This window comes from Capsaspora owczarzaki (genome assembly GCF_000151315.2).
Source record: "Capsaspora owczarzaki ATCC 30864 unplaced genomic scaffold supercont2.13, whole genome shotgun sequence".
NCBI classification, from domain to species: domain Eukaryota; class Filasterea; order Ministeriida; family Capsasporidae; genus Capsaspora; species Capsaspora owczarzaki.
This window is the reverse complement of record NW_011887304.1, coordinates 419703-445356: the sequence shown is the minus strand read 5'-3', so window position 1 is coordinate 445356 and position 25654 is coordinate 419703. Positions and strand designations below refer to the sequence as shown.

The following is a 25654-nucleotide window of genomic DNA, read 5'->3' as shown; positions in this document are numbered from 1 at the left end:
CATTTCAGAATGATTGATCGCACAAGCCAAGCTGATCGCGATGGCGGGATTGATTGGTTTGAGCAGCATCTGAGCGGCGTCTGAGCAGCAATCCAAATCCAGCTGTTTCTTCCTTGTTTCTCTTTCCCCTCCTGCTCTTCATTTTTTTTTTTTTTTTTTTTTTTTGGTTTTCCTTTGACGATCTCTTTGATCTCTCCTTTTTGAGTGCTTTTTTTTTTTTTTTTTTTTTTTTGCTTCTTCTTCTTCTTCCTCCTTGCTATTTCCTTCTTGTTCTTCTTGTTTAGGAGTCGTTGCTCGCTCTCTTCTTTTCCAACCCAAATTCACACAATGGCGGAACAGCTTACTCTTCGCGGCACCCTCAAGGGCCACTCTGGCTGGGTCACCCAGATCGCCACCACCCCCGAGGTCCCCGATCTCCTTGTCTCTGCCTCGCGCGGTACGTCTCAATTCATCATGCTGCTGCGTTGCGGGGCAAAGTTAGAGGAAGAAGGACGAGAGGAACCAAAAAAAAAAAAAAAGAAAAAAAAGAAAAAAAGAAAAAAAAAAAGAGACGTCGCTTCTCGTGTCGTTTTGTGCAGTGGATGGCGAGATGGAACAGCGTCAGTCATCGTGCATGGCTGCGAATGAGCAATAAGAGTGCACTTGCGAGGGGAACGCGGACCAAAGCGCGAGCAAACGCGAGGCAGGAGCCGGCGAGATTTGTTTTCCCGCCAGATGCGGATCGTTTTTGGCGCGCTGCTCTACCTTGTACCCGCCGCCCTTTGCCATCATCGACGCATCTCGCGGCCCTCCTCTGGCGTCAATCCGATTCATCACATTGTTGTGCATCGGATTGGCAACCGGAGGGGGATGCAGAGCACGACCTCTTGCGGGTGTCCGGGCTGTTGAAGTTGTCGAGTTCGAAACCAATCCCAATCTTGCAAACTCACCTCTCTCCTCTCCTTCACCTCCACAGACAAGTCCCTCATCATCTGGAACCTCACCCGCGATGAGACCAACTACGGCGTCCCCAAGCGTCGCCTCCAGGGCCACAACCACTTTGTCTCGGACGTTGTCATCTCGTCTGACGGCCAGTTCGCCCTCTCCGGCTCGTGGGATCACACCCTCCGCCTGTGGGACCTGAACTCTGGCGTCACCACCCGCCGCTTTGTCGGCCACACCTCTGACGTCCTCTCGGTCGCCTTCTCGGCCGACAACCGTCAGATCGTCTCTGGCTCGCGCGACAAGTCCATCCGCCTGTGGAACACCCTCGGCGAGTGCAAGTTTGTCATCCAGGAGGACGGCCACTCCGAGTGGGTCTCGAGCGTCCGCTTCTCGCCCAACACCAGCAACCCCAACATTGTCTCGGTCGGCTGGGACCGCGTCGTCAAGGTCTGGAACCTCAACAACTGCAAGCTCCGCACCAACCACTACGGCCACACTGGCTACGTCAACACCGTCACTGTCTCCCCCGACGGTTCCCTCTGCGCCTCCGGCGGCAAGGACGGCGTTGCCATGCTCTGGGACCTCAACGAGGGCAAGCACCTCTACACCCTCGAGGCTGGCGACGAGATCAACGCCCTCGTCTTCTCGCCCAACCGCTACTGGCTCTGCGCTGCCTCTGGCGCCTCGATCAAGATCTGGGATCTCGAGTCCAAGAACCTTGTCGACGACCTCCGCCCCGAGTTCCTCTCGGTCGGCAAGAAGTCCCAGCTTCCCCAGTGCATCTCCCTCGCCTGGTCTGCTGACGGCCAGACCCTCTTTGCTGGCTACACTGACAACGTCATCCGTGTCTGGCAAGTCACCCGCCACGCTTAAGCGACGTCCCGCGTGCTCTTGAGTAGTTTTATGATTTCCCCCCGACCTGGTTGTTTTTGTTTGAGTGAGATGCTGTTTTCTGCGTTGTTTTGCCTACTTGCGCCGACGGGCTTTTTCCCCCCAAACGTCTGTCAAGCGGCTTGGCGTTTGTGTCTTTTCGGTGTCCTAGGCGACACACACACACTAAAACAAGATCTTCATCTTCACCCCTCTCTCCCGGATTTCCCCTTGTGCATGCTTGTCTGTTACCCCGGCAATTTTTTGAAAACATTGAACACAGTTTTTTTTAATGCCCCTCAACTTTCTTTCCCCTGTCTTTTGTAACTCTTTTCTTTTCGGAGCAGCAGCAGTTGGCGCGTTTTTTTTTTTTTTTTGCGGTTGGAAGAAACGGTTTTTCTTGTTCTTTTTTTTTTTCCACTTTTTTTTTTTCATTTTGGGCGAGAATTCTGGTTCAGTCCATCAATTTTGACTTTTACAATTTTCCGTTGAAGACCTGAGCTCCCCTCCTGCTCGTTTGACACATGTAAGCACATTGAATATGCTGGTATTGCAGCCGTACCCGAAGACCCGAGGGAGCAGGAGGAGAGCAGCGCAGAGATCGAGCGCAAAGGACGAGCAGCCAAACTGAATGGAGCCGTTTGTTCGTTCATTTTTTTTTTTTGACTGCGTTCTTCCCCCTCCCGCTTTCCCCAACACTCTGACCTTGATGGATCCAATCCTGCCACCCAGCCATCACGCCAACCCCTCTCTTCACCCACGACTACGATCCACCGGACGAGAGAGCAAAATCAAAAAAGCCGTTCCTTTCAAACTCAAACTCAAACTCAAACTCAAAATCCGAAAAATGCCAAGGAGGAATGTTGGGCTCCTGTCAGCGCTCTGTCAGTCGAGCGTGACCGTGTCGCATGGCACGCACTTCCACACCATTTACAAGCACTACGTGTGTGCTCGTCTGAGAGGGAGAGTCGGCGTGATCAGGCTGAAGATGAAGTCAAAGCGAATCTACAAGAAACTTGAAACGAGTTCCGAAACGAAGCGAACTCGGTTGTGAAACGAAACCGTTTCAAAAAAAAAAAAAAAACGGTTTTTGCTGTTTCTCATCAGAGCAGAGATCAACGTCGGACTGCAGATCAACAAACCAACTCACCCGCCCGCTCTTCGAAAACCCCAAAAGCCCCGTTCGTATGCACACCAACTCACTGCTTTTGTTCGTTTGTGCTTCTCGACTTGCAGAACGAAAATGAGCTCTGTTATGGAAGTAACCCCGCGTCGGGTGTCTCGCATGTCGATGCTTGAACAAGACTCTGGCCTCAATGCGGCCCTACAGGTTGGTGACTATTCTCTCCAAACGAAACTTGCCAAGTGGCATTCGTCGTGCGTTATTACGTGTTGTACAAGTTCGCTCAACCGAGCATTGCACTTTTGATGTTTGTTTTGGTTTGCTTGGATTTTCCCATCTGTGCACAGGAGCACGAGCGTAAGGCGAAAGAACGTGCTGCAAACCGCGAGCGTCTCGTCGCACTGTACGGCACCCAGTACGCACAGCCCAAGGTCACACTGCCCGCGGAGGAGCCTATCACTCCTCGTCGCTCCCGATTTGGCGGTTCGATCCGATCCTCGAGTCCCGCAGGAAAGTCACCGGCCAAGCCGGCCAGCCCCGTTGCGTCGAGCAAGTCGTACGCGTCACCAGCCAAGGCAACCGACGATTTCGAGACGGAGCAAGACGAGAACAGCTTGACTCCGATTGCCAACCGTCAGCCAGCCTCGATGGTGGACTTTACTAGCCTGCTGCACCAACACATTCCTCTTGATGAGAAGGAGTTTGTGGACGCGCTCAAGCTCGTCTTCGACCAGTCTACTCCCGCTCGTCCTGCCGTGGTTGAAAAAGCTGCTCCTGCGCCAGCACCTGTTGCCGCAGCTCGGCCCGTTTCCCACCGATTCTCTCGTCAAGTCACCAACTCGACGGCAGAGCACGGGTCGACCACGGTGGAGGCTGCCACGCTTGACACGTCCAAGTTTGCGTATCGCGTGGAGGCTGCGCTCAACAGCAGCGAGGTCAATGCTGCCTCGATTCAAGCGCTGCTGAGCGACGTTCAACGGAAGACCAATCGTCTCATGGACTTTGAAACCGGCATCTTGCCTGTGCTGCGCGGCACAGAAAAGGTGAGCGGCGACGTTGAGTCTGCCAAGATTGAGCTGGTCCGTATCCGATCAAACTTGTTCCGTCTGGCCAAGCTACAAAACGATCTGAACCAGCGCTTGTCAAAACCCACCACCTTGCCCACTATTGTCAACCCTGGTTCGCTCGCGCTCGAGAGCATTGTTCTCCACCCCGCCATGCTGACAAGAACCGCCCCTGGCACCCGTGTGTTTTGCGTGCTGAGCTCCCGCACTGAAACTTTCTCAACCGATGCCATCGACCTCCTCGACCGAAGTGCACTGACGATTAACGCAAATGTTGTGTTCAGTCATGTGTCGAGCAACTTTGAAGTCGCAGTGGAGGTCTTTGCCATTGTTCCTTCGGCCCCGGTGAAGGTTAGCACACCTACCAAGCTTAAAAACGCCCTCGGCTTTGGAAACAGGCCATCCCGCTCTGCTACAAGGAGCGAGAACGGTGCTGCAAGCTGGTCGCTCCCCAACATTCACTACCTTGGCGCCACCTCCTTCTGGCATTCTCCCGCGACCATTGCTGGTTCCTCGCAAATGCTTCAGCTAACACTCAAGGACAACGCACCGCAGCTCATCACGACTGACATTGAGGTGCGCGGCCGCATCTACCTGCAGGAGCACGCCGGAGCCAAGACCACGGGTTTCTTGGTTGTGCAAACGGGAGGCGAGCTGTCTGGCCCTCGCTACTACTCCCGCTTGGATGGCACTCAGCTGCGCTGCTGGAGGAATCCTGAGACGTTTGCGCGATCGGACGAGCCGCTCGCCGAGTGGAACTTGGCTACTGCAGACTCTGTGCACAAGTCCACAGGGAACGAGAATCCTGGCCGTCAAAACTCGATGACTGTCCAATTCCAGGGTCAAGACACACCCACTTTCTTTGTGACTGATACGTCGGCTGACTTTACCATCTGGCTGTCGTCCATTAGCCTGAGCATTCGCGAGTACAACGACTGGCACTCGTTCTCGTCCAGTTCGTCGAGTGGCATGGGCTCGCGCACATCATCTGTGTCCCTTTTCTGAAAGCTGCGCCATGACGGAGCTGATAGCTGTTGTTGCTGTTTTTTTTTTTTGTCTTGATATTTCATTATTTTTGCTGTCGCTGTCTTTCGTCGAGTTGCCGGCTGATATCTCTCTCGTGCATGCGTTGATAGTTGTGGTTTGGGTGTGGTGATGCTTTGTGATGCTGTTTCTGAAGAACACCGGGAAAAAAAAAAAAAAGTGGTTTTGTATTTTTTCCATCCACCCACGCGCAGTTTATCGAAACGAGAAGAGCGGAGAGACACAAAGGCACGGCGTCCCATCAAAGTGGAGCATGTTCCTTCCAATTAATTCTTGAGGAAGCGAGCGTGGTGCTCAATGTGGCTGTCAATGAACGTGGCAATAAAGTAGTACCCGTGGTCGTAGCCAGCCTGCTTTCTCAGCAAGACAGCAATGCCGTTTTGCGCACAAGCTGCCACAAACGGCTCCGGTTGAAGCTGCTTCTCATTGTACCACTTGTCATCGGTGCCCTGTCAAGGGTAGCGGCGCGATGAGTGGATGTAAACCGCTAATGTATAAATATAAAAAAGCGACAGATGGGCATTTGCACACATCGTACCTGGTCAATCAGAACCTCCATTCGGGGTCCGTTGTACGATTCGGTCAAAAGCGTAGCATCCCACTCCTACAAGGACCCAACAGCAAGGCATGCAAGCGTGGATGAGCGACGCATGGCCGCAGCACAAGCAACGAAGCAGCAGTAGCAAATAGCAGTGACCCCGACCTTCCAGGTTTCCTTGTCGGCACCCAAATAACCCGAGAAGGCCTTGGTGCCCCACGGGCATTGAGTCGGGTGGCAAATTGGTGCGAATGCGGAGACAGACTGCAAGTTGCAGCAAGGGTGAGTTAAGCGGCAGTCACAAACCCTGCGGAGTGCGCGAAGCCTTACCTTGTACATGCCAGGGTTTTTCAGGGCGCAAATCAGAGCGCCATGACCTCCCATGCTTTAAGTAAGCAAAGCAAATCCACAACAAACAGATCAGTTTTACACAAGTTACGCCGCTACGGTACGCTCAAACGTTACGCGCCCAAAAATCCTCTGGTTTACCTGTGGCCGAAAATGGATTGCCTCTCTGGGTTGACGTTAAAGTTCTCTTCCACGATGGCCTGCAGCTCGGCAGTGATGTAAGTGTACATGTTGTAGTGTTTGCTCCACTTGTCCTCGGTCGCGTCCACATAAAATCCGGCGCCTGAGCGAGCCCACGATTTCACAAGATTTCGTCAGTGCCCACCTCACACGGCTCTACATGCGTGCACGTTGTCACGAACGTCAGAATCATATCAGTTCACCAACCTGCACCAAAGTCCCACGAATCGGTTTCACCGGGAATGTTGCATCCACCTAAACGTGAGCGCACAAAACCAGGACCAAAAATGAAAGAGTCAACATTACAGCACATAACACACACGCAAATGGGGGGGGGGGAGCATCTCTATGAGCGGCGAATGCACCGTCTTTGCGTTTGTTTTACGAGGGGAAGTGTCCGGGCAGACGAGGATGATGTCGTGCTTGGCAGCCGCGCGCTGAGCTCCTGCCTTGGTAATAAAGTTCTGATCATTGCAAGTCAATCCTAGCACAGTACAGCAAGAGTGAAGAGTGATTTGGAACAAAATCCGGTCAGTGACAGATTGTGAGCAGCGACGAGCGCCTCAACCAGCTCTGCGCAATAGAGAAGGATTCATTGTCTGAGCGAGACCTTGTCCACTTCCACATATATATGAGCTTTTCTGAGCTTTTCTGAGCTTTCTAACACTGTCTGAGCCTTTTGAGCCTTTTGAGCGTTCGGTCTTTACCAGAGAGCCAGTAGAGCGCAGGGACGTCCTGCGGGTTGCGTTCCTTGTTTGCGACGTCAATGACGCGTGCAGCTGCAGGGAGGAAGACGACGAAGGTCATGTCGCAGTCGAGCACTGCGCTGCGATGCTTGAACTGCTTGACCACGCCACCAAAGCACTTGGCCGAGGAGACCTCGGTGATGGTCGGCGTCGGCGGCGCGGCTTCAGTGGCAGCGTCGATCTGCATTGCAGTTGCATTGGCGTCAGAAGACGAGGCGGCGGCGTCGGAGGACGACATTGATTGCGAGTAGAAAGTAACCAACAAGAAGGTGGAGTGAGCACGACGAGATCATCATCATAGTCAGATACTCAGATCAAGATATTCATTAAAACGAGGTTCAACTAGTGGGAGAATGATGGGAGTGCGATCTGAGCTGCGCTGAGCTGAGCTGAGCTGAGTGGCAATTCTGTACCGTAATGTGCTGTAATGGAGAACTCTGCCATTGTTTCCCGCTCTTTCCCTCTCCAGTGCAATACTACTTTCATTGTTGGCGCTCTCTTTACTATTTCGTTACGTTACTTTCCTTCTGTCAACACAGTTCCACTCAGTTCCCCTCAGTTCCATTCAGTCGTCTCTTCACAGTATTAGTCTGCAATGGTAACTCACTCACTTTGCCCCCCTTCTCGTTTCCATCCCCACCCCCACACGCCTCACTTCACTCCTCCACCCTTTGCTTTTGTTGAATATTACTTCATTTTGGGGGCTATTGAAACCTCAACCAGTGACCCATCCTTCGTTCTCTCCCCCCCAATGCAAACTCACTGAACGCCCCATGGTTTCCATGTGGCAGCATCAATCCATCCCCACAGTGAACCCCGCCGACGACGACCCGTTTCTGACTTTTCAACACTAACTCATATATCATGTTTCTGCTTCTGCTTCTGCGTGCGAATGGGGGTGACAGCCAAAGCTCAAGCCGGCAAAGGCCGCCGTCAAGGCCGAGAAGGTCATCCACCCAGAGTCGCGCGAGGCCAAGCGCATGGCACGGAGCGTCCTGCGGCTCAACCGCGTCACAATGTCCAAGGACGACCACGCACACAGACAGGTCGATCCGCTGGTGCAGCGCGTCAGCTGGTTCCAGCAGCACGTCAGCACAGAGACGACCCAGGTCCTCGAGGTCGAGATGCACGTCCTCATCCAGGCCTACCTGCGCAGGAACGACCAACAGCTCGATGAAATCAGGCAGGAGCATGCCTCGCGCAAGTCACGCACAAAGGCCGCGCGCGAAGACGCACTCGACGCCCGGATTGCCTCCGAGACTGCAGAGTACAACTCGGGCTTCCAGGCGCCAGACCTCACCGTCCACAAGACGCTCGAGCTCGTCAAGAACTTTTCAGGAAACAAAGCCGTGCTGCCGGCACTGCGGATGCGCAGCTTTAAAAAGTCGTCCGCCGTCGCAGTCCAGGCGGAAGCCATGCTCCAAGACATTATGGCTCACCACGAGCAAGAGCGCCTCGCTGAAGAGCAGCAGCTGGCCGAGCAGCAGCAGCAGCAGCAGCAGCAGCCCCAAGAGCTCCAACAACAACTCCAATATACAGGCAGTGATGCGCCCATGTTTGACGCCTCAGCGGTAAACTTGGGCATTCCGCCATCCGACGAGAGTGCGTGCTGATCGTTAAGAGTTTGTTGTCTTTGTTGTAGGACAGCTTAATAGCGTTTGTGTGTCATCTGTAATTGTTATTGAATAACTTTGGAAATGCGCGAAAATGCATCAGTATTCATCTAAAAATCAAAAGGGGTTGTGTTATTGCTTCTTGGCGTGTTGCTGCTGCGCCATCTCGCTGCGGATCAGAAATAGGGCAAACGCGACAGCTGGCGACAAGACGACGCTCCCAACAAATACGCTTGCTGAGACCAACACTCCGCTTTCAATACCAGCAAATAGGGTCGCCAGCAAAGTCACAAAAACAGCATCCCACGAAATGCCGGCTTGGCAAAAGTGAGCAAAGCCCGCATGCAGGAGGGTCATAGTGTCAAACGCGCCTGGGCCACTCAGCAAGGCGCGCCACAGTACGAGATGGTGGCCCAACGACAGGCACGCGATCGTGGCGAGGAGCAAAATGTACGAGCGGGAGGGTGTCTGCACTGACGACGACGACGACGACCCCTTCGCTGCTGGGAGCACGGCAGGGAGGGCAAGCGCAAGATGCACAAACAAGAGGTGGAACTTGAACCAGCGGGTGCCAGCGTACAGCGGGAAGCAGAAAATCGACCCAACCGAAGCGAGAATCAATGCAGTGAGCGCCACCATGCTCAACCCGCCGAGCGCGCCACCTCCAGTTCCAGTCTGCTGAGCCCGTGTCGTTGGTGGTTCCTTCTTGCCGTTGGCGGGAGCCTTGACGACCGCACGCAGCGCTTGCAATCGGCAGGCAAAGAGGGCGAACGCAACGCTGATCGCCCCGCCAAAGCCAAGCCACACGTATGCCACTGTGTGCCAGACGGGCTGCGCATGGCGACGGCTCTGCACGACGAGCATGACGATGAAGACGGTCGTGAACAGCAACAGCTGCGACGACCAAAACCAGCCCTCGGTCGTGTCTGAGACCGTCACATATGCATTGACCATGAACTCGGACTTGGCCAGCCAGGCATCAACATCGCGGTAGCGTGCGTAATCCACATGCAGGAACGAGAGAATGTTGTACCACGTCAATGCAAGCGCGACAAGTGCGATCGCGAGATAGGCTTGAACGAGGCGTCGGCGCTTACTTTGGGCAATTTCTTAGAACAAACAAAGTGGGGAAAAGTTGCGTTCAGAAATGCAGAAACCAAGATTTAGCACAAAGTTCTGAACAGCATTCGGCGTGAGGTGGCGGTAAGATTGGCGGATGGTTGGACTTTTCGTTACCTTGAACATTTCGGCACAACCACAGACAGACAACGAGGCAAATCACAAGCGATACAAAGTAGAGGAGCACGCGATACGGCTTGGATGCTTCCCAGCCAGACAGCTCAGCGCTGGACATTTTCAGATCGCTGCACAAACAAAAATAAGAAGCTGGACTGGCTTCTCCCAGTTTAGTCAACAGGAATTGTATCATTGGCGAAAGAGAAGGGGCGTTCTTAATTCAAATGGTAAGCCAAAGGATCAAATCGCTGAACAACAACAACAAATCAGCCGAGAAAACAAACGCAACACAACAACAAGAAACAGCAACAAAACACAAACACTCAAACAACACTGAAGGTGACGACGTCCGTTTCAAAAAATTCAAAATAATCGAGTAGTAATGAAGCGCGTAGTTGCGGCTACAAAACAAAGCACGCTCGGTCGGTCGGGCCAACCAAGCAAAGCGAGACGTGTTCAGAAGCGCTTGAAGAAGGGGTGCTTTTTCAAAAAGATTTGCACTCGGCGCTTGAGATTCTTCTCCTCCTTGATGGTGAAGACGGGCATCTGGATGAGATCGAGAGGAGTCCGCTTCTCCTTCAAGGCAGCGACAAGGTTTTGCAGCTGGCCGCGGAAGACAGATATTTGCTTGTTGAAGTTGCTTCGATCGTAGCCACCATCCTGCTTGAACAGCGTGTGCAGCTCTTCAATGAGGTCATCCATGTACGTCTCGTCCATCAGCAGCGGCAAGAAGGCGTCGCGGCTTTCGTCCGAGAAGGGAACTTTGGCGTACGGCAGCCAAGCCCAGTGGTACGGATCTGCAACAACAGCAATCAATCAGATCATATCAATGTCAGCGTTTGCACAGCAGGAAGAAATCGTCGCGAGCACCATCGCCAAAAAACGTACACGCGCGCCACGAGTCGGGATGCTTGATGGGGAAGGCGAGACCGTTGTCGATGGCAGCAATGGTAATGGTCGGCTCCTTCACCACGCCCCACGCTTCAGAGTCGGGGCTATCACTCGCCTCCTCGTCGATTTTCTCGTCATAGCGAATGAGCCAATTGTCGTTTCCACGATCTAAGGTGGAGAGGCAGACGAGCACGAGCGAGACAAAAAGGTGAGCAAGTGGAAATCGCCCGAAATTGCGCTCTCAACCGCGAATCCATGCATCTCACCAGTGTTGCGAATGAGGTAGTCTAGAATAACAAGCCTTTCGAACTGATGCTGAAACTCCAATCGCGTCGAAATCGGCATCGACTCGCGCTCAAAGCGCGTCAAGTAGACAATCGCATCCTTGTAACCGTTGACGAAGAGCTGGAAGGAGCCGACTTTGGGAGGCAAAGGTTTCAACTTGGACGCCTTTCGGCGCCAGCCTGGGTAGTAAAAGGAGGGGCTAGCCAGCATGACAACCTGGGCAAAAGAACAGCAAATTTCGAGTCAGCCATGGATCCAACTGGTCTTGTCAATCTCACGCAAGTTGTCATACCCGAGTGGGAGGGACGACATTGAGACCCAGCTTGCGATCAATCAAGCTTGCACCGGCTTCCGACATGTATCCCTGCGCAACAGAAAGAGAGAGAGAGAAAAAAAATTAAGGTTGAGTTGCCAGTCCCGACAAAAAGCAAAAGTAAAACAAACCATAACAACCAGCACCAACCTGGTTCGGAATCAAGCAGCTTCGGCCAAAGCAACAGGGAAGGAAGACCTTGTGAAACCACTTGGTCCACTTGGGGTTGAGTTTGCCGTACGGCTCCTCGTTCTTTGGCTTGAAGACACCAATGATTTTGCCTTGTCGATTGCGCACAAAGTAGCTGCCACTGCTGCCTTGAGCAATCCGCTGGGGATGAATGCCGGCATGGAAGGCATCCTCCACCTGTTTAAGGTCGAAGCAGACGATTGTGCCCAATTTTTTTGAGTACGAGAACAACCACAACTTTGCTCAATGGAAGTACACAGCATCGATCGCCCCTTACCTCGCTGAGAAGCGCACGGAACTCGGGGTCGTCATACGGCTGGGAAAGGACGTTGCCTTCGTCATCCTGCGATTCCCGGCGTTGGACAGATTTGTGATGGTGGTGGTGGTGGTGGTGGTGGTGGTGGGAATGCGAGTGATGGGGAGTTGGACGGGAAATCAAAGCCAAGTGAGTCTGAGGGTTTGAGCTTAAGTGGAGAGGGGAGTGGGCGGACGAGAGTGGCGGGGATGGCGAGTAATTGGAGCGCGGGAGAGACATGGTCGACAGCGTAGATTCAAGCGGCGATGGCCGTTTGCCACGCATCCGAGCAGTGAAGGATGGAGGCGACCTGCTCGGACTTGGTGGCGGAGACGGCAGCGAAGCAATGGCGCGTCTATACGAGCTGAGCGACTCGGACGGAAGCAAGGACTCGAAGGCAGTGGTGGTGGTGGTCGTAGGCATGTCGGATGAGTCTCCGCTTGCACTGGCGTCTGCATCTTGATCGTCGTCTTCATCCTCATCCTCATCATCAACATCATTGTCTGATGGACGAGTCCGAGCCGTGGCAATTGTCGCAGTGCCAATCCGAACGCGTTTATCTTTGTGCGACCACCGCTTGTCAGCGCGCAAATCGTCGTCGTAGTCGTCTGCGCCAACGCCTGCGCCTTCAATCCTCCTCGTGCCTGTAGGTCTGTCAGCTGACGTGGCGGCCGTGGCTGTGGCTGTGGCTGCGGCAGCGACTGCGGTGGTTCGCGGATGAAAGCGCACTGCGTACGGTTCGAGGCGTTTGGACATGCCCGACGCCGACCGCACCGCCCGCCGCGTTGCAAATGCGACGTACGACATGCCACCCGCGGGATCGATGCCATCAAAGTAGTAGTGTGGCGTGGAAGTGGTGGCGATTGTTGGTTGAACGGAGCTGTCAAACTCATCCGAGCCCGTTGTTGTCTCAGTTCCTTCCCCTTCTTCCTCTTCGTCCTCGGCTTTGCTGTGACGGGCGACGGAGCTGCTCGACTGCTTCATGCTCCCGAGCGCCAATCCACCAACACCGCCCAGCTCAACTGCTTCCGGCATATTTGTGAAAACAAGAAGAAAAGGAATAAAAAAATCTCAGAAAAAGCAGGAATGAACGCCAAAAGCTAAGGGGGAAATACCCCCACTTCTGCGACGACGATCCGAGACACGACAGCACGACAGATCAATGACAGATCAATGACCACTGTGTATGTGCACTTGAAACGAAAACAAAGCGAAACAAAGCGAAACAAAGCGAAACAAAAGCCTTGCGTTCGCAGTACATCCCAATGCCATGTTTCCAACGGCCTTCAACCCTTCACTTTTGCACAATGGTGCTTCATATGTCACTGGCAAACTTTTTGGTAATGGGTGTGGGGTGTTGGGTTGTGTGTGCGTTTGTTTCTTCTTACCATGGTCGGACTGAGCAGCGGAGTGCTTTCGCCCTGCTGATGATGCCCAGCAGCGGTCGTTCCGTTCGAGTGCAGACCGCCGGCGCCGACGCTGATGATGCTCGTGCTGTGGTGGTACGGAATCGAGGTCTTCTGCTTGCTGCTCGGCGTCGTCGGTGCAGACGCAGCGTGACTGAACGAAGACGCGTCCGTGTCGTCAGCAACGCCAGCGCCGACGCTCGTCCCGTACCCAAACCCACCCGCGCCGCCGCCGCCACCGCCACCACTCGGTGCGGCATTCGACGACGAGCTCGCCACCGCAGCGGCCGCATTCCCAGGCGACGGCGGGAAGAACGACGGCGCAGACGCGGACGTGCGTGGCTGAAGATGGTCGACGCTGCCGCCAGAGCTCGTCCGCGGGTGGGCTGCCGACGATGACGATGATGCTGCTGCTGCTGCTGCTGCTGCGGCTGATGATGATGACAACGCCGCTGCAGAGTGGTGGTGGAGGTGGTGCTGGTGCTGGTGCTGGTGGTGATGCTGGTTGTGCATCTCGGCATCATGCTGGGCGCGCTGGTGCTCGTGCTGAATCGCCTGCTCGACGCCCGCATCGCCAGCGCGGATGGCAGAGTAGCTGCTGTACTGCGATGGGACGTAGCCCTGCGGACCGCCCGCCGCAGCCACAGCCACAGCAGCCGACGGCGGCGCCACACTGCTGCCGCCACTGCCGCTGCTCATCTGCATCGCCCCAGCACCCGCTCCGCTGCCGCCACTGTCGTACCCGAACGGCGTTGTTCCTGACAATGACGATGGCGCGCCTGCGGATGTGAAGATGGCCGAGGTGCTGTTAAAGTCCTGCGCGTCCGTCATGCTCTGTGCGTCGGACATTGAATCACGCTGTGTGTGCTGATGATGACGATGCTGGAGCAGACCGCTGCCACTGCTGCCACTGCTGCTGCTGCCACTCCCAGACATTGTGAAAGAAATAAAAAATAGAGACTGAGAGTTCTGACAAGACTGAGAGACTCAGACTGAAATTGAAATTGTGAAATTGAGTGAAAAGTGAGCAAAAGCCTCATTTCAACACGACGCCGAGGTACAGGACAGAGCAATCGCATCGTCACCGTCGCGAGGAGGAAGCAACATTGAAGCAAAATACGCACACACAGAAATCCAACATTAAAAAAACCAACAGCAAAGAAGGCAACAAACAAAGAAAAGAACGAAAAGGGAAACAAGCCAAAAACACGTTCACTCAAGCGAAACGCCCTTCGCTTCGGCCTCGGCCACCGTCAGAATCCGGTCTTGAGGGGTCGGGGCGAGCTTGAGGAACTTGCCGACAAGCTCGAGCCCGCTGTGGTTCTTCTTCAACTGAGGAGGCTCGCCGCTGGCAGGAGGAGCCAGCAGGGGCTGAGCCGCGGGAGTTGGCGAAGGCGTCAGCGGGGCCACCAGCTCTGCAGAGCTTGGATGGTGGATGTGCGCCTTGAAGTGGTTGACAGCGCTGCGAAGCGCACGACGGCTGTTGCCAAAGGCGTTGAGCACCTTGAGCTTGAGGAAAAAGCGGCGGAAGAGCGTCGAAAGGAGGTGGCCCTGCTCCTCCTCGCGAACAATCTCAGCCTTTGCAAGCTCCTCGTAGCCATCCTTGCCCGAGGCCATGTAGGCGCGAGTTGCGATCGTGTACTTGGCGTTCAGATCGACAGGGCGGTCGGTTGCCGGGTCGTCGCCAACGCGTGCAAAAACAATGCGTTGGCCCGACATGGCGCTCGGGTCGTACACAAAGCGCACTCCTGACACTTGCGGGAAACGGCCTTCCATTTTCGGCACCATGCTGATGCCGTTTTCCAAAATCTTCATGAGGGAGGCTCCAGTCACGCGCACGACCATGCAGCAGTCCTCAAACGGCAGAATTTCGAGAATGTTTCCTGCAGTGATGACTCCCGGGCCATAAACATCGTCCGACCGAATGGCACCTGCAAGTGAGGCACAAAGGAAAAGAAAAACACCAACAACCCACCGAAAGCATGAGTACAAAGCGAGGAGGGTAAATTTAAGAGAAGCAGCACCGCAAAAACATACCGCCGCAGAGCAAGCCAATGTCGGCACCATACTCGGAGCGCAAAATATCTGCCAGCAAGCTGCCAATGTTGGACTCTCGCGTGCGGTTGGACTCCATTCGGCAATCGAGCCCGATAGTGGTTTCTCCCACGGGCTTTTGCATTTTGACCGTCACTAAGTTGAGATCAACCAGATCGATAGACAAACACCAACGATGAGCACAAAAAACACCAGCCAAAACCCTGCTCCAGAAAAGAAACCCAATCAAAACCGTACAGTCCTTGCACAAATCGTCAACAATCGCGACCATTGTCGGCTCTGGCTCAAAGCGGGACGTGATCTCGAAACAAGTCACATCGACGCTGATGCGATGTCCTTCAATCGTGGTGGGCTTGTCCACCAGCGAGCCAAAGGCCGTCTCGCTGCGGTCGCGCGTATCTGATGCATACGGGTCTTTGGCCTTGTCTCGCATGCGCATTTTGATTTCGCTGAGGTTTCGGAAGTCTGTCCCGCTCTTCACAACCACCGTGCCGTTCACGAGGTGGACGGCGTCAAAGTGGTCCTGCCAACAACAACGACCACAGACCTTGTTAGGTATGTACCCACAGCCAAATACGCTTCAAAAACAAACAACATACATGGCCGCCAAGCACGAAATCCAATCCGTCCACACGCCGTGCGAGCTCCACGTCGTTCGGCTCGCGCATGTGCGTGAGTGCAATGACAATGTCCGCACCCTCGTCGCGCAGCTTGCGCGTCAATCGCTGACCGACTTCGACGAAATCCGAGTACTCCAGCGTCGGCGGGGCGGAAGGAAGCGTATCAAGCCATTCTCTGTGAAACCACCAAAAAGCATCAAACAACCACAAAGTCAGCCCCCTTTCGGTCGATTCACAGACACCACAACCCTCCTCGAGCTGCTGCAGTTCATGACTGAGCTCTTTTTTATGATGGTTGTACGATGCAAGCGAGGGAACAAACTTGCCGTTCAATCAGCCCCATCAAGCCAATCTTGAATCCGTTGCGAGTGAGCATGACCGTCTCCTTGCCCTGCGCGAGTGCCAGGCCGGTCTTTGAGTCAATGACGTTGGACAGCAGCCACGGGAACGGGCACTGGCCTGCGAGCTTGATGAGCGTCTCTTCGCCAAAGTCGACGTCGTGGTTTCCGTACACTGCGCAGTCAATCGCGAGCGCGTTGAGCACTGGCAGCATGTGCTTGCCCTTGGTCACCGAGGACATGGTCGACGGGTTGAATACGTCCCCAGAGAACAGCACCAGCGCCTTGTCGCTCGGCTGCGCAACCGTCCGCACCGCAGTCACAAACCGCGCAGCGCCGCCGAACGGTTCGTGCGTCCTGAAAACCAGCGTCAGCGTCCGTCAGTCACAAAAGGCCAAAAAGGCAAGCAAGGTCACAGCAAGTTGTAGAAATGCATGATTCGAGGTTGGCGAGGTTAGGAAGGTGAGGTCGGTGAGGTGGAGTCGGATATGAGTCAGAAATGGAAGAAGAGTTCGATGGCGGGTAAAACTCTCAGAAAAGCAGAAAAGCCTCAAACTTGACACCAACTCGCTTGCGGAAAGTCGTGTTCAATGTTTGAGGATGCAAACTCAAACTTTTGTAGGTCGGACTGTTGGTACTTACCGCTCGGCAATGTTGTAAACGTCGTTGAAGTGAGCAATAACGAGATCAGCCATTTTGGCAAAGAGTGGAAAAAAATAAAAAGACTGACAAAACATGCAAGTGTTATGTAGATGGACTATCATAGAAGATGTAAATGAAGCAGCAATGGACGACAGAGACACACAGAGAGACACAGAAAATAAACGCAAACCAATTTTGATCTTGCTGCGTTATTTTCAATCCAGTACAGTACAATTGCATGCGTGCGCAGAACCGCAACAGACAGTACTCTCGATAAAAGCATAATTATAGTACATTGAACAAAAACTGGGGCACATCCCACCTCTTCCAGAATCTCCAAAACAACTCTCAAACAAAAAGAGCAAGCCAGATCTTTGTTTGTTTCGGCATCATCAACTCAAACAATAGAAAGCACCATCGAGCCAAGTTCTAACCAGACGCGGTGCAATGCTCATTGTACACGGCCTGAGTCCGTTGAATTGCCGCTTTGAGGAACTCGCCCGTATCAATACCGAGTGCAGCGGTGGCTTCCATCAAGCCCTGCGAGCGGCTCCGCAATTGCTTCACTCCTTGCTGCATGAGATTGAAGGCCGCAGTGGTGACTTCAGCAGCGTGGCCGTTGTAGGCCGAGGAGTTGATGACAAGCAGCGCCAAATCTTCCAAGAATTCCGCGGGTCGCTGATAATTGTTGCCCTTGGCCTTGGCGCGCATGGTGGTCAGGTCCATCGGATTGTGGACATGCTGCAGGTAATCGGGATACTGATGTACGTCCACCGGACTGCGGAAGTACGTGCTCTACATTGCAACAAAAGAAAAATCAAAAAGCGGGTCAGTCACCCGCGTTCTGCAGCCAGCCCAACTCCACGCAACCCGCACGACTTACAGACTGATGATTCCAAAGATCTTGGCACACTTCCATCAAAACCTTATTGAGCTGGGAAGTGGCAGTGACAGCGCCGCGGCGTTTGCTCGCGACCGACCGAAAGGCATCGTATTCCTCGTCTCGGAAGTCGTTCTGCTCGTCCTCGTCCTCGTCGCTGTTACCAACATTGTCATCGTCATCGTCCTCATCATCATCGTCGTAATCTCCACGGAAGCGAACACGGCGGCTCTTGGGCGACTTGCGAGCAGACGAACCGCCACGACCTCCGCGGCGTCCACCGGAACTGGGTGGGCGTCGACCGCTGGCGGCTGTAGGTGTCGCTGCACCGCTTGCACCAAACTTGATCTTCATCTTGAGACCGTTTTCACCAAAAACGACTTGAGACGCAGATTGGTCTCGCTCGCGCGCCAACTCGCTCTGCGCAAAGCGCCGCGCAATGTCATCCGTGTTCACACCCGTCTGAGCAGCGCGCTTGCGAGCAGCAGCATTGGCCCGACTGCGTTGGAAGGTGAGGTGCTCTGGATGCTCGGGGCAGGCGCGGTTGGACTTGGTGTGCTCGTAGGAGCCGCACATGCCGCATCGATTGGTTCGTCCTGTCGGGACGCGGGAAGCGCCCAGCGAGTTGTTGTCGCCAGACTGGGAAGCGGCAAGTCGTCGCTGAACGTGGCTGAGAAGCTTTCGGCGCCGACCCTCGCTCACTCCCGCCAATTCTTGGTTGCGAACAATCAGGTAGGCTTCAATGACGCGCGGATCAGTCACCACCTCCTGGCGTTCGGCCACGGACCCGTCCGGCATGGCAAACTTGCGCTTGATGACGAGGTGCTTGCCGCGGTACTTTTCACCTGGCTGTTGGTTGGGAACCGAGGCAGCAGAAGCAGGCGGCGCTGCAGAGGAAGAAGAAGACGTCGAAGCGGCTCCGTCCGCACCCGCGGACTCGGTCTGCATGTCGGTTGCTTCCTCCGCCTGCGCATCTCCATCAGCTCCAGTATCCATGTCCGCCTGACCGTCTTGCTCCTCATCGCCGCCAGCCGCGGCCTGCTGTGATCGCTTGAGCAGTTTGTGCAGCTGAAGATACTCTGCAATTTCGTTACTGCGTGCCTCCATCGACCTGAGGGCCGAGGCTTCGGTATGGCTCGAGCGCGCAGCGCTTTCCAGCTCTTTTCCAAAGTCGGCCAAATCATCGAAATCGTCGCCGCCTTCATCGCCATCACCGTCTCCGACCGATTCGGTTTCCGATTCCAGCTCTTCCGAAGACGCTAGAATGCGATTCTGCAAGTCGAACAATCGCTGGCACTCTTGCTTGTACAGCTGCTGGTGCTCTTGCACAGATCGCCGCTCGCCGCGAGCCCACTTGGACAGATCTGTCGCATCGGCGGCCCCTTCGCCTTGACTCGAGGACATTTTGCGAAGAAGCGCAATGACATCCCAACGCGGCATCTTGGACGTTTGCGAGAGAGAAATGCCAAACTTTTGCTGCAGCATGTTGCGCGCCTCGACCAACGGGATTTTGCGCAAGTCGGACTCGGTGCCTTCCACCGTCTTGTGCGGCTCCTTCTTTTGCTTTGGCTTGGCAGCTTCACGCTCGCGATTGTGAACGATGGGCTTGCTGGGGGCTCGGATGTACGAAAAGCCCTCGCCAGCGCCAGTCGGATCGCCGGGCCCAGTGAGCTTGAGATGGCACTTGCCCTGCTGCGCGTCCAAGAAGGTGTGCGTTGTGTTCCACGGCGCAAGCTTGAGCTCGGTCTGGATTCGCTGGTCCTGGTCCTCTTCATCGCCGTCCGGGGTCAGGGACGGTGGCTCGAGGATTAAATCGTCAGCGCCAAAACCGGAATCGCGCAGCATCTGTTGACTGGCCAGCATGCTTTCGTGCGCGCAGGCTTGTTCGGGTGTGACCAGCTGGCGCAGCTCCTCCTCGGGCGGGATGCGCTGGTTGGTGCGGAGCTCCCACTCCTCGCTTTGGTCGCCCAGCCCACTGCGCACGCACTCGCACAGAATCTTGAGACGCTTGCGCAGCATCGCCACGGGAATGCTCGGGAATGCCGCAATCAAATCGCCGAGCTTGACGAATGGCCGGCGAGACTTGTCGTTCTTCTTGATGCTCAGCTTGGACTGCTTGAGCTGGCGGTAGATGAAGGCTTGCACGCGGTTGCGCATAAAGTCACTCGCCTTCTTGGAATTGGGCGCGGGGACTTCGATTTTGGGGAGTGTTTGGCCGAGCACAAAGAGGCCGTCAATCGGACGAATGTAATGGTGGTCCTTGACGCGAATGACGAGGAAATCCGTCGGGGCAATCTCGTGCGGATAGGCAGGTGCCAGGTAGAGGGTGTTGTCCACGTACTGCAACGCCGAGCCCGGCTTGAGTTGACCCAGGAAGGGCGACGAGTCTGCCGCTCCTTGGAAGCGCGTCATGCCGAACGGCAGCTCGGGGGCATTGTCGTCTTGAGGCTCGGTGCGACGGTACAAGTTGTACAAGCGCGATACCATGCCGACGTTCGACACCAACGGCGGAAACTCTTCGCAGTACTCGAGTAGAACAATGTCGCCGTCGCGGCCGGACAGGTCACGCTGGGTTTTCATGAAAAACACATCACCACCCGACTTTTGGCGCTCTTGCAAGCGCTCGTGCTCCTTCTTTTTGATGAAGCGACCGAGGGAAGCGAGCGTGCAAGACCGACCCCCTTCGTTTCCGTCCACTGGCGGCAGGGTCTTGAGCACTGGTCGATGAGCACAGCGCAGAGACGCCTGGGTGAAGGAGGTGTGGAAGAAGATTTCGAGAAGCTTGAGGGCGGGCAGCGAGTGCCGCAGCGGCGTCGTGAATGTGGACGAGCGGAAGAGATCTGCTGTTAGACCGCTCGAAGCACGATACCACTGGTCGCCCGAGAGATTGAATCGATCCGAGCCCTGCATGGCGGCAATCTGCTTGGCGTCCATGGCTGCGGCCTTTTCACGCTGGATGCGCTCCTTTTCGCGCTGCCGAGCCCTCCAAGACATTTTCTTGGTCCTCCGGCGCGTTTCGGCGGCAATCTCCTCGGCAGACTTGACGAATTTGAGCGTTTTGGGTGCCGTTGAGCCGTAGAGCAGGTTGCCATCCGACTTGTCCCAAATGAACGACGTGTTTGGCAGCCGCTTGGGCGCGTCCGTCTCGTCGTAAATGATCTCGTCCTCCCACTCTGGTGCAGCCAGCTCCATGTTGCTGAGTGGAAACATGGAGTAGACGGTCGGCTCCTTGATGTCGATGGTGTCGGCTCCTCCCGCGGACTGCTGGGTGTCGGCAGCGTTGAAGCGCTCGAGATGAGCAACGGCGTGTGCCCTTCGCTGGGATGCTGCACGACCTTTCTGGGTTGTCGGAGTGGCGGCGAGTGCGGCGGCGAGAAAAGCGCGAGCCTGCGCGGTTTCGCCCGTCACGTCCTGCACAATGGGCGCAAGACCTTTTCCTGTCAGCAAATGCTCGTCAGCCTGGCGCTTGGCGTCCAATTTGGCGGCCACATCCTTGGCATGCTGATGGAGTGTGCGCAGAATGGAGTACTTTGGCAGAGGCTCGTACGGGTTGAGAAATCCGGTCACCGACGCCGAGTGGAACTGCCGCAAGTTGGAGACGGGCGTCAAATCGACATAGCCGCCGGAAGGCTTGGAGCGATAGAGCGGCATTGCAGGGTCGGTCGGTTCAAACACGACTTTGGCATCGCTGTACCGATCCGTGTCCGTAATGACGTGCTCTTCCCACACAATTTGCGAGGAAAGGTTGTAGGCTCGCTGGTCTGGCTCTTTGAGAGACTGCAGGGCGGCCTCCACCATGGCAGGGGTTTGTTTGGCGGCGTCTGATTGGTCAGAGTCCAGTTGTTCCGGTACCAGCTGTGGCAGTGGCTGAGGTGGTTGTTGCTGTGATTGCTGCTGCTTTGGCGGTTGAGCTTGCGGGTTGATGGCAACGAGAGGATGACCAATGTCTTCAGCATCGATGGCTTGGGCCTGTAAAAACGCACACACACAAAAGATAGAACAAAAAAATGACGTTAGTTTGGACAATAACACACAAAGAAAGACAGGGGATTCGGGGGCGGCACGCAAGACTGACCATCACCGTGTCGCGAGCATTCCGACCATGCCGAATCATGGTGGGAAGAATGACGGGGCTATTGAAGAGCCGAGCTTCATCGTCCCAGTCTTCCTCCAAGAGAGGACGCTTGCGTGGTGGCAGTTGCTCTGTCATCGTGCTGTCGAGAGGAGCGGGCACCTGTCCGTCAGCACCCGCAGCAGCAGACAAGGCAGCAACCTCCTCGGTCGAGCGCAAGGCGCTGGACAAGTCGTCGTCATCGTCATCGCTGCCGTCGCCAAGCTCTGCTTCCTGTTCGGCCGAGCGGACAAAGGCGCGCGACGGTCGGATTTTGAACTTTTGCGGCGCGAACAAGTCGGAAAAGTGCGGCACGTCCGACTTGGAAAAGCTCGGGAAGAGCGTTGGCAGCATGTCTGGCGTGTAGACTACTCGCGGGCGCTTTGCACCGCGGTGATGCTTGCGTGAATGGCCCACGGCAGCCAGCGCTCGTTCCGTGTCAATCCGCTCTGCACGCTCGGCGCGAGATTCGGGACCTGTTTTCAATGCTTGCAAGATAAATCCGGCGCCGAGTTCCTCGAGCAAATGTGTTGATACTTGTTCGAGTTCTCGTGCAAGCTCCTATTTCAACGTTCAAGATATGTACGAAAACATTCAGAAAAGTGAGAAGGCTTTCGCGTTTTGGTGCTTGTTCATTGCGCGTCGATCTTTCGCGTCAAGATGTCAAAACTCTCGAGCATGACCAAAGAATAGCCGACAACACAATCGAAATCAGCGGCTCAGATTTTCAGCGAGATCTCCAATTTTGTTTGCTGTTTGATTTTTTTTTTTTTTTTTTTTTTTTACCTGATCGTCGTCCCATTCAAGCATGCCAGCTTGGTCGAGGTTGCCAAAGAGCAGCAGCGCGGGCTGCCATTCCGCGGCCGCCTCGTCTGAGCTTCGTTGCTGCTGCTGCTGCTGCTGTTGTTGTTGCTGCTGCTGCTGCTGCTGTTGTTGCTGCTGCTGCGGATCGTCCTGCATTGGGGTGGCGCCGTGCTGGTCTGCTTGCGCTCGCTGCGTGTCGTCGTCGTCTTCGCCAGCATCATCATCGTCGTCGTCGTCGTCGTCGCCGTCGTCCATCGCACTGCCATCGTCGTCCTCGCCGTTGTTGGCGTTGGAGCGATGGCGATCTTGATCCATCGGCCGGCTGGCAGAGTGGTGGTGGTTGTGGAAGTCGTCCTGCTGCTGCTGTTGCTGCTGCTGCTGCTGCTGATGCTGTTGCTGCTGCTGGGACGAGGACGACGACGAGACCATGGTGCCGTTCGAAGGCAGCACAAAGCCAAGCCCGAAAGAGTCCATCTTTGATGTATCAACAATGGGACGTCCCCCTCGAGAGAGAAGCGCGCTTTTTTGGGGAGCAAAGAGTGAAGATGGAAAAAAAAAGGACTGAGCTTTTCTGCGTCGGTCAAGTCAGGTCAGGTCAGTCCAGCGTAACCGATAGTAAAATGAGACGAGTGTGTTTGACTTGTGCCGAAGAAACGAGACCAGGCAAGGCGGAGCAGGACAGGCGAAAAAAAGAAAAGAAAAAAAAAAAGAGGTCAAACTGCCACTTTGCTCATCGTTCTGCAGTCGTCTTTCCTGCTGTGTCCGCTGCATTGTCAGATTCGCAGTGAGACAACAACTCTTTTGTTCGAATCGCGCCAATTGGAGTTTCGACATTGTGTCAGTCTCATTTTTCATCCATTTCTCGGCAGGCTCGCTTTCCTCACTCTTCGCTCGCGCGCTCTCTCTGTGGCCACAACACCTCAAAACCCACACTGGCACAGTTTTACAAGGTCAGTGAGTTTTATCTCACATTTCCAGGCAGGCAGCCTGGAGTCACCCCCGTTCATCCAATTGTCGTTTTTCATGTTGGATGCGGGAAACGTCGAAAACCCGCACACACCCACTCGCACTTTACCAATCGAGGATTTCAAAAGGCTCAGGTTACAGTATGGGCCTGAAGTCCCTTCCTTTCACTGTGTCTGCGCGTTGCAAACCTCGCCCCCCCCCCCTTTTACATCTTTGTCTTGGCCTCGCCGTATACAGTATTCTCGCTTCTGCTGCTTTCCCCTCCACCTGTTCTCTCCCGCAATGCAATAGAATTCCTTCGGGTCGTTTGCTATTCTCCTCCAAGTTGACTCCAACAGCTCGCGTTTCCAAACACAAAAAACAAAAAGCCACAAAAACTGCTGCTTAATTCTTTCGAAATTTCGTTCTGATCCCGCAAAACCCGACTTTTCGTCCTCCTCATCCACACTGACCTCTCGTCCGCCCCGCTCTCTGCTCATTTTCGCGTGTGGGCGTGTCTCTATTCGCGCACTCTTTGATGTTGTAGCGCGGTTTCTGGCCGTCCACCCTTTTTCTGTTCCAACACAAACATTCGCTTCACGTTCGCCAAAAACCGCAACGTCGCACCCGATTTGGTGCACTTGTGGTTTTTTGGTTTGATGAAAAATCAAACAAAAGCGATAACTCGTGTCACAAAGATCTTAATTTTAAGATTCCACAATTAGACTTGGCGCGTTTTGAAAGAGCTGTGATCCACCTTTTTTGTTTGACAGCAAATCTCGCACATGCACATGCACATCCACACACGCACTCTATCGCTCACACTCGCGTCTTCCCCTCGTGTTTCCTGTGGTCTTCGTGTTTCCTGTCCTCAACCTTTGTTTTCTCCCCCTGACGTCTGCAGTCATGCCGAGCCGAATTGACTGCAGTTGTTGTTTTATTTTGTATCGTCTTTGTGTTTGTTTTTGTTTTTGGTTCATTCTTTTATTATTTTTGTCTTTTTTATTTGTTTTCCCACCAAGATTGCGCTCACAAAACCGCATCAACATTCACCACCCCCCTACAGACTTGGAGCCACATACAGCTCAACTGCACGTAAACCCACTGGAGTCCAACCAAGTCTTCTTCTCAAAGTTGTTCCAAACTTGTTCCAGCTCAAAATGCAACCAGCAGCCGTTTTTGTTGCGCTCCTGGCCTGTAGCGGCTTTGTTACTGCTGTAACCGCCGTGGATCCTTCAGCCACAGTCAGTGGTCAAAACAGCCAAGACAGCGACTCCTCAACAACCATTATTATTGCTGCCGCCAACGGAGGCGGCGGCTTTCTCCTGATTCTTCTCGTGGTGGTTGCCATTTGCCGTTGCCGCCGCAAGTCCAAGCCTCAGAAACTTGAACAAGCTCCAAAGGACCCAGCATCCGACATCCAAGTCGAGTAAGGCATTGGATGACCGTTTTTGGATGAATAGAAGCCAACCAAAAGTACAGACAACATTCATTTGTACTGACCGACGTAAACAAACAAACAGATTAAACACTGTCGTGACGTTACCAGCGCCCGCTGATTCGACCGCCGTTGGCATGACCGAGCGACAAACAGCACCAGCTGAGCAAGACATTGAACCAGCAGCTGAGCGAGAAATTGTACCAGCCGTGCGATCAAACACTGGAACTTCGCGTGAGTAGCAACTGTCGCGTTTCCCACAAACCCACGCGTTTCTCACATTCTTCCCCCCCCCCACTGCTCGTGTCGTGTAGGACGAATGCCATGCAAGCTACCGGCAGAAGCCCTCGACGAACCGATAGTGCGTGACAGCGGCTGCGAGTTGTCTAATTCAAGCAGTTTCTCTTCCTTGAATCAGTCCGTACCGGTGTCAGATAGATCTACAGTTTACTCAAAGCCAAGCACCATCATCCCGCGCTCCATGACAACATCTGGTGCTTCACCTTATGCTTCTTCGGGCCCGCGAGCACTCAGCAACAACAACAACAGCAGCAACAACAGCAACAACAACACTGGCACCCTGACTCGCTCAAGCACCAACCCAGAGCCACGCATTTCGGTCAGTGGATATGCCGATCCGTTTTCCTTCAAGCCTAAGAAGAAGACACCCGGGCTGACGTCAGTAACCGAGTCCGGATACGCTGTTCCCGGAGAAGAGCCGACGGTTTATGGCTATGCCAATGATCACCCTCGCAT

The 25654-nt window shown here is 54.5% G+C and overlaps 9 protein-coding genes across 9 annotated transcripts; 4 read left to right on the top strand and 5 right to left on the bottom strand.

The window, feature by feature from the left end:
• Positions 1-252: 252 nt before the first annotated feature.
• CAOG_07072 (guanine nucleotide-binding protein) lies at positions 253-2093 on the top strand. Its single transcript, XM_004343746.2, has 2 exons — positions 253-436; positions 956-2093. The coding sequence occupies exons 1-2, from the start codon at positions 328-330 to the stop codon at positions 1795-1797; spliced, it is 951 nt and encodes a 316-aa protein (XP_004343796.1). The 5' UTR covers positions 253-327; the 3' UTR covers positions 1798-2093.
• A 142-nt stretch (positions 2094-2235) lies between these two features.
• Positions 2236-5189, top strand: CAOG_07071 (hypothetical protein). Its single transcript, XM_004343745.2, has 3 exons — positions 2236-2320; positions 3031-3124; positions 3265-5189. Exons 2-3 carry the CDS (start codon positions 3038-3040, stop codon positions 4984-4986), a joined length of 1809 nt encoding a protein of 602 aa, XP_004343795.1. The 5' UTR covers positions 2236-2320; positions 3031-3037; the 3' UTR covers positions 4987-5189.
• Positions 5185-7103, bottom strand: CAOG_07070 (esterase D/formylglutathione hydrolase). The gene is made up of 8 exons (XM_004343744.2): positions 6799-7103; positions 6477-6575; positions 6299-6346; positions 6053-6194; positions 5894-5948; positions 5729-5827; positions 5564-5629; positions 5185-5474 (listed from the first exon to the last, which is right to left on the bottom strand). Exons 1-8 carry the CDS (start codon positions 7073-7075, stop codon positions 5292-5294), a joined length of 969 nt encoding a protein of 322 aa, XP_004343794.1. The 5' UTR covers positions 7076-7103; the 3' UTR covers positions 5185-5291.
• Positions 7104-7407: 304 nt separating this feature from the next.
• Positions 7408-8547, top strand: CAOG_07069 (hypothetical protein). Its single transcript, XM_004343743.2, has 2 exons — positions 7408-7435; positions 7743-8547. Exons 1-2 carry the CDS (start codon positions 7433-7435, stop codon positions 8448-8450), a joined length of 711 nt encoding a protein of 236 aa, XP_004343793.2. The 5' UTR covers positions 7408-7432; the 3' UTR covers positions 8451-8547.
• CAOG_07068 (hypothetical protein) lies at positions 8493-9833 on the bottom strand. The gene is made up of 2 exons (XM_004343742.2): positions 9687-9833; positions 8493-9559 (listed from the first exon to the last, which is right to left on the bottom strand). Exons 1-2 carry the CDS (start codon positions 9802-9804, stop codon positions 8583-8585), a joined length of 1095 nt encoding a protein of 364 aa, XP_004343792.1. The 5' UTR covers positions 9805-9833; the 3' UTR covers positions 8493-8582.
• Positions 9834-9878: 45 nt separating this feature from the next.
• CAOG_09035 (hypothetical protein) lies at positions 9879-14062 on the bottom strand. The gene is made up of 7 exons (XM_011272421.1): positions 13048-14062; positions 11642-11707; positions 11326-11541; positions 11155-11226; positions 10844-11078; positions 10575-10745; positions 9879-10483 (listed from the first exon to the last, which is right to left on the bottom strand). The coding sequence occupies exons 1-7, from the start codon at positions 13999-14001 to the stop codon at positions 10143-10145; spliced, it is 2055 nt and encodes a 684-aa protein (XP_011270723.1). The 5' UTR covers positions 14002-14062; the 3' UTR covers positions 9879-10142.
• On the bottom strand, positions 14058-16788 carry CAOG_09034 (hypothetical protein). The gene is made up of 6 exons (XM_011272420.1): positions 16721-16788; positions 16067-16435; positions 15720-15915; positions 15358-15643; positions 15103-15255; positions 14058-14996 (listed from the first exon to the last, which is right to left on the bottom strand). The coding sequence occupies exons 1-6, from the start codon at positions 16771-16773 to the stop codon at positions 14278-14280; spliced, it is 1776 nt and encodes a 591-aa protein (XP_011270722.1). The 5' UTR covers positions 16774-16788; the 3' UTR covers positions 14058-14277.
• A 201-nt stretch (positions 16789-16989) lies between these two features.
• On the bottom strand, positions 16990-23061 carry CAOG_07064 (hypothetical protein). Its single transcript, XM_004343738.2, has 4 exons — positions 22498-23061; positions 21676-22272; positions 17604-21569; positions 16990-17515 (listed from the first exon to the last, which is right to left on the bottom strand). The coding sequence occupies exons 1-4, from the start codon at positions 22987-22989 to the stop codon at positions 17150-17152; spliced, it is 5421 nt and encodes a 1806-aa protein (XP_004343788.1). The 5' UTR covers positions 22990-23061; the 3' UTR covers positions 16990-17149.
• A 1559-nt stretch (positions 23062-24620) lies between these two features.
• CAOG_07063 (hypothetical protein) lies at positions 24621-25555 on the top strand (the record flags this gene model as incomplete). Its single annotated transcript, XM_004343737.1, has 4 exons — positions 24621-24889; positions 24984-25098; positions 25213-25259; positions 25345-25555. The coding sequence occupies 4 exons, from the start codon at positions 24621-24623 to the stop codon at positions 25553-25555; spliced, it is 642 nt and encodes a 213-aa protein (XP_004343787.1).
• Positions 25556-25654: the final 99 nt, after the last annotated feature.

Bases quoted from the DNA above. Each gene is read 5' to 3' on its own strand.
- CAOG_07072 (XM_004343746.2), top strand. From the start codon at position 328: ATGGCGGAACAGCTTACTCTTCGCGGCACCCTCAAGGGCCACTCTGGC. The intron at 437-955 runs GTACGTCTCAAT...TCACCTCCACAG, and splicing joins CCTTGTCTCTGCCTCGCGCG to ACAAGTCCCTCATCATCTGG.
- CAOG_07071 (XM_004343745.2), top strand. From the start codon at position 3,038: ATGAGCTCTGTTATGGAAGTAACCCCGCGTCGGGTGTCTCGCATGTCG. The intron at 3,125-3,264 runs GTTGGTGACTAT...ATCTGTGCACAG, and splicing joins GCCTCAATGCGGCCCTACAG to GAGCACGAGCGTAAGGCGAA.
- CAOG_07070 (XM_004343744.2), bottom strand. From the start codon at position 7,075: ATGTCGTCCTCCGACGCCGCCGCCTCGTCTTCTGACGCCAATGCAACT. The intron at 6,576-6,798 runs GTAAAGACCGAA...GTACTGTGCTAG, and splicing joins TGCGCTCTACTGGCTCTCTG to GATTGACTTGCAATGATCAG. The intron at 6,195-6,298 runs GTTGGTGAACTG...GGGCTCGCTCAG, and splicing joins TTCGTGGGACTTTGGTGCAG to GCGCCGGATTTTATGTGGAC.
- CAOG_07068 (XM_004343742.2), bottom strand. From the start codon at position 9,804: ATGTCCAGCGCTGAGCTGTCTGGCTGGGAAGCATCCAAGCCGTATCGC. The intron at 9,560-9,686 runs GTAACGAAAAGT...GTTTGTTCTAAG, and splicing joins GTTGTGCCGAAATGTTCAAG to AAATTGCCCAAAGTAAGCGC.
- CAOG_09035 (XM_011272421.1), bottom strand. From the start codon at position 14,001: ATGTCTGGGAGTGGCAGCAGCAGCAGTGGCAGCAGTGGCAGCGGTCTG. The intron at 11,079-11,154 runs GTATGACAACTT...TCTTTTGCCCAG, and splicing joins ATGTCGTCCCTCCCACTCGG to GTTGTCATGCTGGCTAGCCC. The intron at 10,746-10,843 runs GTGAGATGCATG...TCTCCACCTTAG, and splicing joins CTACCTCATTCGCAACACTG to ATCGTGGAAACGACAATTGG.
- CAOG_09034 (XM_011272420.1), bottom strand. From the start codon at position 16,773: ATGGCTGATCTCGTTATTGCTCACTTCAACGACGTTTACAACATTGCC. The intron at 16,436-16,720 runs GTAAGTACCAAC...GCTGGTTTTCAG, and splicing joins GTTTACAACATTGCCGAGCG to GACGCACGAACCGTTCGGCG. The intron at 15,644-15,719 runs GTATGTTGTTTG...TGTTGTTGGCAG, and splicing joins ATTTCGTGCTTGGCGGCCAT to GACCACTTTGACGCCGTCCA.
- CAOG_07064 (XM_004343738.2), bottom strand. From the start codon at position 22,989: ATGGACTCTTTCGGGCTTGGCTTTGTGCTGCCTTCGAACGGCACCATG. The intron at 21,570-21,675 runs GTCAGTCTTGCG...GCGTTTTTACAG, and splicing joins ATGCTCGCGACACGGTGATG to GCCCAAGCCATCGATGCTGA. The intron at 17,516-17,603 runs GTAAGTCGTGCG...GTTGCAATGTAG, and splicing joins ATCTTTGGAATCATCAGTCT to AGCACGTACTTCCGCAGTCC.